This window comes from Cucumis melo, chromosome 4 (assembly GCF_025177605.1).
Source record: "Cucumis melo cultivar AY chromosome 4, USDA_Cmelo_AY_1.0, whole genome shotgun sequence".
In the NCBI taxonomy this organism is placed as follows: domain Eukaryota; kingdom Viridiplantae; phylum Streptophyta; class Magnoliopsida; order Cucurbitales; family Cucurbitaceae; genus Cucumis; species Cucumis melo.
The window spans coordinates 32204646-32217887 of NC_066860.1; the positions used below are offsets into that span (position 1 = coordinate 32204646).

Here is a 13242-nt window from a genome sequence, read left to right on the forward strand (position 1 = left end):
AAAAATCTATAATGAAATATAAAAGGTAAGAACGAAGAAAGACAACGAAAATTTATGAGAAAATTAAAATTTAATTCATTTTAATGATCTTTTTAACTTGAAATTAATAGACACATTTCTATAATTACATAAATTCAACATATCATTATGAGTTTTTCTGGGTATATATATTTAACCTTATGAAATTGGCACTCAAATTAGGATTAGGATTAGAGTGAATTTGTGAATTTTTAGTTGAATGTTAATTGATATTGATTTTCTCAAAATAAAATTAAATAATAATAAAATTATTAATTTCTGTAGAAGAAAACTCGGACTTTTGTGATCTCATTCCCTCCCAAGTCTCCGCGAACTCCCACTCATCTCCAACAATGGCCGCTGCTCCATCCATTTCCCTTTCAATTTTCCTCTTCCTTTCCCTCCATTTCACTTCTTCCTTCTCCAAAATCCCCCTTCCCTTCCATTCTTCGCTTCTCCTTCGCCCTCAGACTCCCCCAATCGATCCCCTCCTCCCCTACCAGACCGGCTTCTTCACTCAGATCCTCGACCACTTCAACTTCAATCCCCAAAGCTACCAATACTTTCAACAAAGATATCTCATCAACGATACCTATTGGGGCGGCGCTGCCCACAATTCTCCCATCTTCGTTTACACCGGCAACGAAGGTAATATCGAATGGTTTGCACAGAACACCGGTTTTCTTCTCCAATCCGCTCCACGTTTCCGTGCACTCGTCGTTTTCATCGAGGTATTATTTCATTCAATTTCGTTTCGGGTTTTGCCCTAATTTCATTTATTTTGTCTTCGTTTTATCTGGAATGGAAACTCTAGGGATTTTGTAATTTGTAGCATAGGTTTTACGGGAAATCGATTCCGTTTGGGGGAGATGAAGATGTGGCTAACAGTAATTCCAGTACGCTTGGATGTTTGAGCTCTACTCAGGCGTTGGCGGATTATGCTACTCTCATTACCGATTTGAAGAAGAATTTGTCGGCGGTTGATTCTCCGGTTCTGGTCTTTGGTGGCTCTTATGGAGGAAGTAAGTCAATTCCGATTCTCCACTATTTACTTTCCATTTTATTGATTTCATCGCGCCATTGAATCTTTGTTTATTTCATTTTCAATATATGAATTATTGGGAGACCATTGCCAATGGTTGACTACTCTGTTGAATTGTCATATAGTTATTCATTTGGATTTATTACAAATGATTGATACAACCGTCTCTTAGTACTAAACAGGTGATAAAATTTTGTTATATTTATAGATTCTTTCATCATTTAAAATAATTATTTCAACTATTTTCTTTCTTTGAGATATAAGTTTAAGTTGTCAATCTCCTGGAAATGTAACTAAACAATAATCTTTAAACCATTTTTCCCTTTGATCATTACATATAGATTTATTGTGGGTTTGTGTGAGTGTGCAGTGCTGGCAGCATGGTTTAGATTGAAATACCCCCACATTGCCACGGGAGCTTTAGCATCATCTGCTCCCATTCTCCAGTTTGAAAATATTACTTCTCCCTATGCCTTCTCCAACATCGTCACCCAAGATTTCAAGGTCTCTCCCTCTCTCTTCTTTACTCTTTACTTTTCCAGCTTTTCAATTTCTTTTCCAATTCTTCTTGGAATATAATACATTAAAGAAAAAAAAAACAAGCTTAAGCACAATCCAATTGTTGGAAATTTATCCTCAACCGATTTAAACATTCGTTCAATATATGTTGGTCAATTTAAGCCAATCCAACGGGTTAATACCTATATATTTAATTTGATTTTCAAAAAGTCTAAGCTTCTAATCTTCTAATTCAACGACTTATGTTTTTTGAATTATAAAATAATCACAAAACATAAGATTAAATTTATAAAATGTCTAATTTGAATCTTGAATCTCTTGATCTTCAATACATACCGGTATTAGTTAAGCTAAATTTTTGTTAGTAAGAACGATCGAAATATATAATTAGTCTAATTTTTTACGGAGAAATTAAATCTAAAACTTTTACCATTCAACTTTAAAAAAATTTACAAACTATTATTATCTCGCTAATACACACTATTTTAACCTAATAATAATGATAATAAAAAGTATGATGGTGTAATTAGCATAACGAAAGACAAGAATTTTGAAAAAAAGTTAAGGACAGGAAATAAAGAAGAAAAATGAAGGTAATTTAGAAAGAAAAATGGAAAATAGAGAATAAAACATAGAATGTGGTCCAGTAATGATAATGATAAGTGTTTTAAATGGAGAGAGGTATACATATAATTAAAGATAATGTTACATAAGGACAGCCCCACATGCCTTTGTGTCTCAAAAAACAATGAAGATGCCATCAACATTGCGACACAAATAACAAAACAACTTAAACGACAATAATACCAATTATAAAACATTACAACCACCTCTTTATTAACATTAAATTACAAATTCAGTCCTTAACTTTTTAAGTTTATATTTATTTCAACCGTGAATTTTCTAAATAGTACAAGAAAAGAAAATTCTTCGATCTTCACTTATATGTTTAAATAGTACGACGTATTATATAAATTTAAATTTTATATCTAATCAAACATGATGTATTTTTCATTTTTTGTCTATCAAAGACAGATATTTTTAAAACATTTAGGAAAAAAAAATTTTATTTGATGGATCAAATTGGACCAAACACATCCATAAGTGTTGCAATTTTAACTCATTAATAATTATAATATTGATAAAAAGAAATTATGTATTCAATAAATTATAAAATGTATGTAATTAAGTTTTAAATAGAAAAAAAATATTATAGAACTTTAAAAAAAAAAAAGAAGCAAAGTTAATCAATAGTTAGTTTATGCATCCACAAAACTTATTTTTGTTTAAAATTTTATTTTATTAAAATGAGGGCTTGAACCTTCTTTTTTTTTATTATTTATTAAATTTAGTGAGCCAATTAGCAAAAAAAAAATTGTAGTTAAAAATTAAAACACTAATATAAATATAGGGGTATATTTAATCAAATTAAAAGATTTTAGTCCAATTGATATAACACAATAAGTATAGAGTAACAAAATTTGTTTTTCCAAATATATAATAGGTCATAAACACAATATTAAATTTAGAAGATATATGTATATCTTAAGAAAATATAAAAGTAAAATATTTAATAGGTGATAAGGACATAGAATAGATAGGATAAGATGATAAATTTAATTGGAATGTGATTGCGTGTGGGGGAAATTTTTACAGAGTGAGAGTCAGAACTGTTACAGGGTGATTAAAGAGTCATGGCATCTGATTGACATCACTTCAACCCATCCACAAGGTCCCCAGTTGCTTCGTAAGTCTTTCAAATTTTGCAAGTAAGTTTTGTTTACCCCTTTTTTTAAGTTCAAATTATAATTTTAACTCTATTCATTGCGTAAATTGTATTCTAAAAATAATTAAATTTTTAGATGATAGATGTAATTAGAAAACATATGAATTATTTGTCATTCCATATAAAGAGTTACTTTTAAAGGAAATACTTAAATGTTTCTATAATATACTTTACTTTCTCTACTTATTTTAAACATATGTGTGTATTATTATTATGGTTGAAAGGCTTCTCTCAACTTCATTATTTTTATATAATATATACATTCATGTAGAGAAAATCAATAAATATTATGAATAGGCTACGGTTTGTTTTTATGGAGGGAAAAAGTTAATATGTAATAAATAATAAGTTAAAAGTATGTTAATTCAGGGAGGCGGAGGCAGAATCGATTAAAAACTGGTTGTCGACGGCAATATTGTACACGGCAATGACCGATTATCCCACGCCCTCTAATTTTTTAAATCCCTTGCCAGCTTATCCAGTTAAACAGGTAATATATATATATATATATATATAAATTTAATTCCTTGTTCATATATATATATAAACAAGTATATGAAAGTGCAAAAATGAATGGTGCAGATGTGCAAGGCAATTGACGATTCAAGGACTGGGAACGACACGTTTGCGAAGTTGTATGGTGCGGCTAACGTCTATTATAACTACACGGGCACCGCTACGTGTTTTGATCTTGACGATGATTCTGATCCTCACGATCTTGGAGACTGGACTTGGCAGGTTCTTTTTTTCCTTCTCTATTCTCTTTCTCTATTCATTCTTATTTCTCTTTGTTATGTATCGTTTTTTTTTTCCATTTATTCGAGTGTGTTTTCAATTGGTTTTTAGCATCTAACCTAGACAAAGTTTTTTTCCCTAGTAAGCTTACACATGATTTTCTTAAAAATTATATATATATATATATATAAGATAAACTTGTTGAGTTTTTTAATTGGATAGGATGCCATGAATATTCTACAAAGAAAAAAAAATGCGAAATTTCTAATAAAAAATTGTAATTCTCTTCAAAGATTACAACATCCTTGGTAGACAAAAATGGTGAGAACTCATTTTTATAATTCATAGTGGTATTCTTTTTTTTTTTTTTCATTTTGAGTCTTTTAACAAAATAATAGGAATGAGGAATAATCTTTTTTCATATCACGATCAATCCCAACACTTAGAGATACTAACATGTAAAACAAAATTTTAATACCATGATTATAGGATGGCATCTATTCCAACGATGTCGTTTTGAAAAAGTGAGGGCGGGGTGGAAAATGATTTTGAAAATACTAAAACCGTAAAATTAAGAGCAAATAGTTGAAAGATTTGATATGGTGAAGCAAATTAAGTAATAAAATAGGGATTTAGGCAATGATAGAGACCAAATATATGATGGAAAATGCTGTGATGTTTAGTGTACTGGGCGTAAAAAGGTGCGCTATGCGCTATTAAATGGGTCCAAATTTTGATTGAATATTAGATTTTACGCAACCTATTTCCCAACATTTTTAAAAGCATGTGAAAGAGAAAGCTTTACAAGCACTTCCCTTTTTTATCTTTTTCCTTTTCTACTCAAAATTAATTAAATAAATCAATAAATAACACTACACTTTCATTGAAATTGTCAAACGGAATGAAAGCTTTCTATACATATATATACATATATATATACATATACATATATATATATATATATATATATATATATATATATAAGATTCCCCATCTTATTTATTTATTTTTATTTCATTTTAAATGATTTTTTTTAAGCTTTGGCTTGGGTCATCACTAGGTGAAAATTAACAAAACAATCAAAGATGCACTTGTGATGGATGGTCGTCTTTGCCCCTCGATTTACAATTGCGCTCTCCTTCCTTCCTCAATTTGTTTTCTCTATGTTCCAAAAACCTTTTTGCTTCTTCATTTATGCTCGCTCTCCCTTCCTTCTCGATTCCTCTCCACATTCCACTCCTTCAGGTAGAAAAAATTGAGACGGGTTCATTTTACCTTTTCAAAAGCTCTACCGATCTAGATTTGAAAAAAAAAGAGTTGGAAGTAGAAGAAGAATGTAAAACCTGAAGCAAGGAGCGAGAATCGAGGAGGAAAGCCGACTCATGCATTATTTGTGGTTTTAGTAATTTTACCGATGACAATCAAAAGTTAATTACATCTCATTTGGACTAAAAAAAGAGCCATTCCACGTAGATTTTTCAACTTAATTTTGAGTTAGAATTACTTTAATCCATGTACGTGTCATTCTCATTGTTATAATACTATCAAATTTCCAAATTATTCAGTGTTCATACTTTCCATGAATCTTAAAATAAGCTAAGCGAGCCTTCCTTACCTTCGTATATTATTTAAAATATGTATATATATGTATATATGTGACGCATCATAAAATATTAATTAAATTAGCTAATGGGTTGACTTATGGAAAGACAGTTGAGTGTAGTACTGATTTGATCATTTGATTTCTGAAAAAGCAGTAACAAAAAGATTTAGGCAATACAATTCTGAATTTTGGAAGCAATCAATATAAATATAAATATATAAATATATAATATATATAATGATGAGAATTGGATTGAAAAAATGCAGGCATGTACGGAAATGATATTGCCAACAGGTGGTAACACAAAAGAAAGCATATTTCCTGCCTCAACATGGCACTTTGCAGATCGACTCCATTTTTGCAAAACCTTCTTTGACGTTGAGCCTCGCCGTATTTGGATCCCCACACACTTTGGGGGCCATGTAAGTCCCTTTTCCTTTCTCTTTTCTTTTTTCCATTATTAGGCTTATTTGTCTCTTACCCTTTTATTTCCTTCCTTGTGAACTAGGGTCCCCCCTTAGTAAAGCAATAAAAAAATTGATAGTTACGGTCTCTGTCTGTTTTTCAATAGTTAATGATAACATGCACATCCTTTGATTGCTTAAGACATTTTTTAAGTTTTATAAAAAGTGTTAGATATTTGCTTGAACAAAAACCTCCCAGAAGATACCATTTTAAATCATCTAATTAACCCAAAAATTGATAATTTATTTCATTTGAATTTGAATTTGAATTTGAATTTTGCTTCCAAAGATTTCTTTAATATAGGTTGTAAACATGGACACATATTTTAAAACTAAAAATATTGAGATGCAGAATATTGAGAGAGTTCTGAAGAGGTTTGGAAGCAACATAATCTTCTTCAATGGCTTGAGAGATCCTTGGAGTGGTGGAGGGTACTCTCTATCTCTCTCTTCACAATAATTCATATTTTATCTCTCTTAATAAACAACATTAATTTTAATAATATTATGCCTACAATTCAGGGTGCTCAAAAACATATCCTCAACTATAATAGCTATTGTGGCAAAGGAAGGTTAGTATTCTTCATCACCACATCAAATGTATATATATATATATATATACTTAACAAAGTTACATGTAATACAATAAATTTGAGGGCAAAAACAAAACAATTAATACTGGTAATGAAACAGGAGCTCATCATGTAGACTTGAGATTCTCAAGTGCTGAAGATCCAAAATGGTTGAAAGATGTGAGACAGCAGGAGCTGAGTATTATTGAGGATTGGCTTTCCCAATATTACTTGGACTTGGCCCAATATTGATATCTTATCCTGCCCACATGTTTATATATAGAAGGCCCAAACACGAAGCCCACTCAAATGATGGAGGAAATACGTCCTTTCTACTTCATTGTTTTTCAAAATAATAAATCAAAGCCATTCAGGTAAAGATTCCAAATGTCTATTGAATACTTCCATGTTTTAAATGTTTTCTAAATAAGGAGATGCTAGCCAAATAAATTTAGCTCCACGCTATAAAATTTATATGAACTTTCATCTTTGAAGTTAAAAAGATTTGATTTTCCATCCAACAACTGTTTGTACTGAAAAATAATAATAACGAGATACTAACTAAGGGTATCAAATTATAATTCAATGATAAAATAATAGGTCTCGTCAAATATTTCAAGAATGCTAAGATGTCTTCTTTCAAACTAAGCTTTTATGATTGTTTCTTTTGAATCAAACTTACAAGTTCAGTCCTTTACAAGTGAAGTTGTCAGTTTGATCTCTAAGTTTTTCAAAATTTCCAATACGGTCTTAAATTTTAATTTTTGTATCGGATAGATTCCTAAACTTTAACAGGAATGGACAATTGTTAGTATAGAAACCACTAGTTTAAGAAGGATAGATGCAAGTGTAGCACAAGAAAGAAGAATTCGTAAATATAACAAACTTTAAATACACTTATAGGTCTTGCTATATTCAAAAAAAGTTGTTCCTAAACACTTTGATTATTATTCCAAAATGAATACTTATCTATATGGATTAGGTAAACCATAACAAGTCATTTATATTTTATTTTAATACATTATAAAAAGAACACTATGATTAATAAGATAATATTTTACATTGTTTGATCTGAATAGTGTTGTGAGTATGTACGAAAAGAAAGACAAAGCGGAAATTTACAAAATTTTAAATGGTCAGAGGGTGCGATTTTGTTCATGCATTTTTCCTCCATTACATTGACATGTTTTTTTTTTTTTTTTTAATCCCATTTTAACTATTGAAAATTTTATTGTTATATATATACAAACAGCACTTCAATTTAAACACTTGTAACGTGAGGCGAAGAATATTATTGTTTATTCAAACATATCTCTATAATCAGATGTTGATGTTACATATTTATAGTCTAGATCACATTCTTTCACATAAAAAAAAATACATCATTTTATTGTATAACCACTTCGACTAGAATAAATGTAACAAAAAGTTATGCTAATTACTACCCATTTAGACTGGATTATGAATATTTCATATTTGTGATATATATTATCACCGTTTCAAATGTAACCACCCTGACTTAAATTGTAATACATAACAAAATATAAATTATAAAAACATATGAGTCCTAAAATTGTGACGTAAAGATTTACCCAACATATTTCCTTTCAAATGTATCATAGATTTCACTTATCGGACAAAACATTTGAGACAGATTTACTCTTTAAAAGAAAGTAGAAATCCCTTTTAGTTTAGAAAAGCACTTTTCCACCCAAGAAAAAGAAGTGATCGGAGAAATAGGCAAGGCTTCTTCAAACGTTAGTACAAGCAATAATAATAATAATGTTGTAACACTCTATGGAATATATATATATATATAGCAGCCTTTATTGACATGATTGCCTTGCCATACTATATATCATCTTCTTCTCACATTTGGAGGGTACGTTTTACATTATTGTCACTCAAACATGCTTTAATGATTCACTTCTTTCAAATTTTCCACAACTTATATATTCTTAATTACTTTCGACTAATAAAAAGAACAAAAACCATAACAATTTTGTTCTTTTTTTCAATTAAAGATTCTTTGTTCCATTATAATTTGTTTATTACGTCATATCCATTTCTCATTCCTAAATTTTAGAATTTAGAAACAATATCTTTCTAGCAAATAAAAAGAAAATTTGTATGGTTGATAATTGATTACATAAGTTTGTTATAGATTCCTGAAAAAAAGTGTCATGAAGCACCTAGATATGATGCTCTAAGTCAAATAACCTTTTCTTTTTTAATCATGATGGATTGGTCAACTATGTCAATCCCATTTTAAAGGTACTTTTAGATTGCAATCATTAAAACTTCCCATCTTTATCTTTAATCAAATCTACCGATACAAGATTTTGTTATTGAAATTTGGTAGTTCACGAAAAAGGTTCGACCTTTTCTCACTTTCATCCTCATCCTATTTCAAAACCAATATTAGTCATCTCAAATACATCACCCAAAATTTATTCTATATGTACATTCTCGTTGTTGTTATATATATTATTATAGTTGAATATTCGAAATGTAAAATTGAATTATATCTTATTACTAATATAATTTCTAATAATAACAATTCTATTCGTAATGGAATTGAAAGTAAAAAGAAAGAGAAGACGTAAACAACGTAAAAAAATTTACACAATCGTAAATGAATAGAGTGAGATACCATATATTTTATTGAAGACATATAAGATAATACAGATTCAAAGACGTTAATAGGGTTAGAAAATTTATATATATATATATATATATATATATAACACATTTTTGTAAACCGTCCTCTAGAAAATAGCAGCACCAATTATTATTAATATTATTGGTGATGTTATTAGTTATGGTGAAAGTGAGTTAGCATTCAGGTGGTCATCACCATGATCACTCCTCACCTCCTTCTGCCAAGTTAGGCACAAGAGATTAAGACACCCATTTTCCTTTTCTTCTTCTTTTTCTTTTTTTCTTTTTCCTTTTCATAAATGAAATAAAAATAAAGTCAAACTTTGTGGGCTCTTACCTTCCCTTTACTCTCTTCCACAGACACATGTCTCAATTCCAAAACATTTTTCCAATCTTACCAAATATGATTTTATCTAATATACTAACCCATTTATCGTTTTACTAATAATACAATCTCTTACTTTAGTCTTAACATTAAGTAGCTAGTGAAGATATATGTGTTTCATCCTAATGTATGTTATCAATTTTGACTTCTCATACCTTAATTAGTAAACGCATCATGTGCTACATTAAACTAGAAATGTATCATTTAGTTTTACATAATTTATAGTTTATATTTTTGTGATTTAAATTTTATCTCGTTGATTTTTTTTATCAACATTAGAGAAATTTCCTTTTATGTTGTGCGTTTTTCTTTTAAACAATATTGAAAAAAGACGCGTAACGATAAAAAGTTATGAGTGTCGGTTTTATGTATTAAAATTCAAAGTAAGATTATTGAAGATTAGAATGAATATACCGATACTAATTTGATATGACTTATCAAATTTACAATACTCATTTTTATGTTAAGCAAATAAAATGATGTAAATAAATTTTAGTTGTTGTTTTGGGAATTATTTTTCTTTCTTTTTTAAAATATTTCTAGAATAGATATAATTTGTAGTTGAGTTGTTTTGGGTTTTCTATTTAAATAATCAAATCTATTTTGTAATTGAGATATAGGGGGAAATTCAAAATATAATTTGTTAATAACCAAAAAATAATTAGAGTTATAATACGAGGAGAGATGGTTGAAATGAGGTGTCATTTTCGTACCACATAATAATTCAATTTAAGATTTTGATGTAAGAGAGATAGAAATTACATAAAATTCAAATATATCGAATGGAATCAAATATGATATATAAAAGAATATTGTTGAGAATTGACAAAAAAGGAAAAGGAAGAAAGTCATTTGGGCACACGCAAAGGCAAATGGACCATTTTTGTTATCTTTCCCCTTTTTACCGCAATGGGTCCTACTACTTAATCACAACCCTACATCTTAAAAAATCACTTTCAAATCCTCTCCTCTCCACGTGTCACTTCCTTAATTCCCCCATCGCCTCTACTTTTTGACGAACCTAACCCACCACCCCTTTCCCCTTTCAACTACACTTTCATTACTTTTCTTTTCTTTCCTTTTTTCTTTAAGAATTTTTCTTTTTTTTTTTTAAAAAATGACTAATTAATAATAATAATAAGAAGAAGAAGAAGAAGAAGAAGAAGAAGAAGAACAAAATGGTTGTTTTTATTTTGGAAGGGGTTTGGTGGGCCCAGGGAAGGAAGTAAAAGTGGGGCCGGGGAAGTGGCCGGTCACCCGCATGCGGATCGGGTGGGAACTGGAAGAAGCCATTTGGGGCCAAACTGGGAGGCCCTCACCTTACACTTCACCTCCTCCCCCACCCCACCCCACCCCCTATCTTTCTTCTTTCCTTTTTTTTAATGCTCCAACATTCACTATGCTATACCCATTCTCAAATTACAATCTCTTGCCATTTTTAAAGAAAGAGAACAAAAAAAAAAAAAAAAAAAAAAGAATTAGAAGGGCCAAGTAAATGTTGTATTAGAAGGGAGGAGAGTTTATTGTATGTGACCACTCATGCGATTTTGAAAGAAGAAAAGAGAGAACGAAATGCTACACAAATATCACACTCTTTGTTTCCTTCACCAACCCCCACCATTGTTAGGATCTTACAAAAAATTTATTAAACAAACCCTTTCAATTTAATCACATGTCTTGACTTTAATATATTTATTAATTACTTTCCCTAATTTTATTCGTTTTTTAATTTCTTAATTTGTAGTTAGCCTCATCAAAGTTTCCTAAATACCTTTTCTAATTGGTCTTAAAGAGGTAGGGCCCTTCTATTCTAACTATAATTAACTTCTTTAATAATATTTTGAGACAACGACTTAATTAATATACTTTAAAATGTTACCTAATTATCTTATATTTTAATTAATAACTTTATAAAAATGTTAATTACATCTTTCAAACATGTGTATGGTATTCCCTCTTTCCCAATTCAAAATGACTAATTTGTTTTTTTTTTATTACTTAATTTAATTAGATTATCTTTTATCATTTTTTGTCTGTCTAATGTTGTATTTGAATAAGTTTTAAGTCTTTTTGTTTAATTTATTTTTGTTCCACAACTTTTGGTATGACCATTTTCAACTTTTATTTTTTAGTTTCAGATGCTATAATACTTTGACCAGTTAAAACAATTTCTTTTTTAAGGGATTGTACAATTTTGTCATTTAAATGAATAACTTTTTCTGAAATTTATAGAGAGAAAAAAAAAAGAATATAGATTTTCTTTATACAAAAACTTTAACATTAAATTGATGTCAAGAACTAGCTAGTTGTAAGATCTATATTGAAAAGACATCAACTAAATTGAGATATTTGAAAGTATAAACTCAAATGCTATGTTGACCTTGAAATTTGGATACTCATATCCCATAACATTTCATTTCAATCATGTCATAGAGATTAGATTTATAGATTATGTTTTTTTTAAAACCAAGTTTGTAGGTTTATTCATTGACTCAACATGAGATAAGAATCTTATTATATTTTAATAACTCAAATCAACAATGTACTAAGACGGGTTATTTCATTGTTTATTTATTTTCTTATTTCTTAATAAAATGAAAACTAGTTGGGTTAAATTTAATATTCCAAATGTTTGATTCTTAGAGTAAAGTGGGGGAACAAAGAGAAACATTCGAATCCGCGTTGGATTATGATACATTACCCTTAGAACATAATTATAATAATCTACCTTTGTCTTGTTTCATTGAACTAATACACATCAAAAATCTAATGCCACCAATATAGCTCTTACCCTCAAAACAAAAATAACATCTCTCTTTCTAGCTATAACTTTAAAAAAATGAAAGAAATTATTCGAAAAGATCACCATTACGTACGATTGATAATTCACCAATTTGACGTAGGAAAGAGAAGCTACAACCATACTTTGAACTTAGTATTTGTTTGCGTGAATTATCCAACATCCACATTCATATTGTGATTGGTCATGGAATAGTTTTCCACTAAAAACCCTAATGTTTGAACAAAAAAGTTAAGAGACTGACATTAATTTATGTACTGTTTTTGTTATATAAGATCGAGAGAAATTGTAATGGTTCTATGAACTTGTCTCTAGTTGTATCTGATAGTTATTAAAGACATCCATATCGATTTGTGAGGAGTCATGAATAATTTCTCATGAATATTAATTAAAGAAAAAGAAAAACTAGTGGCAGCATTTTCTCAATATCTCTGCTGTTTGCTCTGATGTTTGGGCATGGAACTCATCAGATGTTATAATAAATAATGCATTAATTGAAACTATTATTATCATGAATATTTTGTAGGTGTCTCTCGAATGATTCTTATGACATCATTTCTTGAAAGTTGCATTTTTATTTTGTTTTTGTTTTGTTTTTTTCTTTATATGTAAATATCGAGTGATCGATAAAATGAGTAAATTTTTTAAAACCCTAAA

General features: G+C 29.2%; 1 protein-coding gene across 1 annotated transcript; it reads left to right on the top strand.

Moving 5' to 3' along the window:
- Nucleotides 1-304: 304 nt before the first annotated feature.
- On the top strand, nucleotides 305-7241 carry LOC103486644 (uncharacterized). Its single transcript, XM_008444657.3, has 10 exons — nucleotides 305-749; nucleotides 851-1040; nucleotides 1431-1564; nucleotides 3236-3348; nucleotides 3735-3855; nucleotides 3948-4103; nucleotides 5970-6125; nucleotides 6520-6599; nucleotides 6690-6739; nucleotides 6861-7241. Exons 1-10 carry the CDS (start codon nucleotides 372-374, stop codon nucleotides 6989-6991), a joined length of 1509 nt encoding a protein of 502 aa, XP_008442879.2. The 5' UTR covers nucleotides 305-371; the 3' UTR covers nucleotides 6992-7241.
- The last annotated feature ends 6001 nt before the right edge of the window (nucleotides 7242-13242 follow it).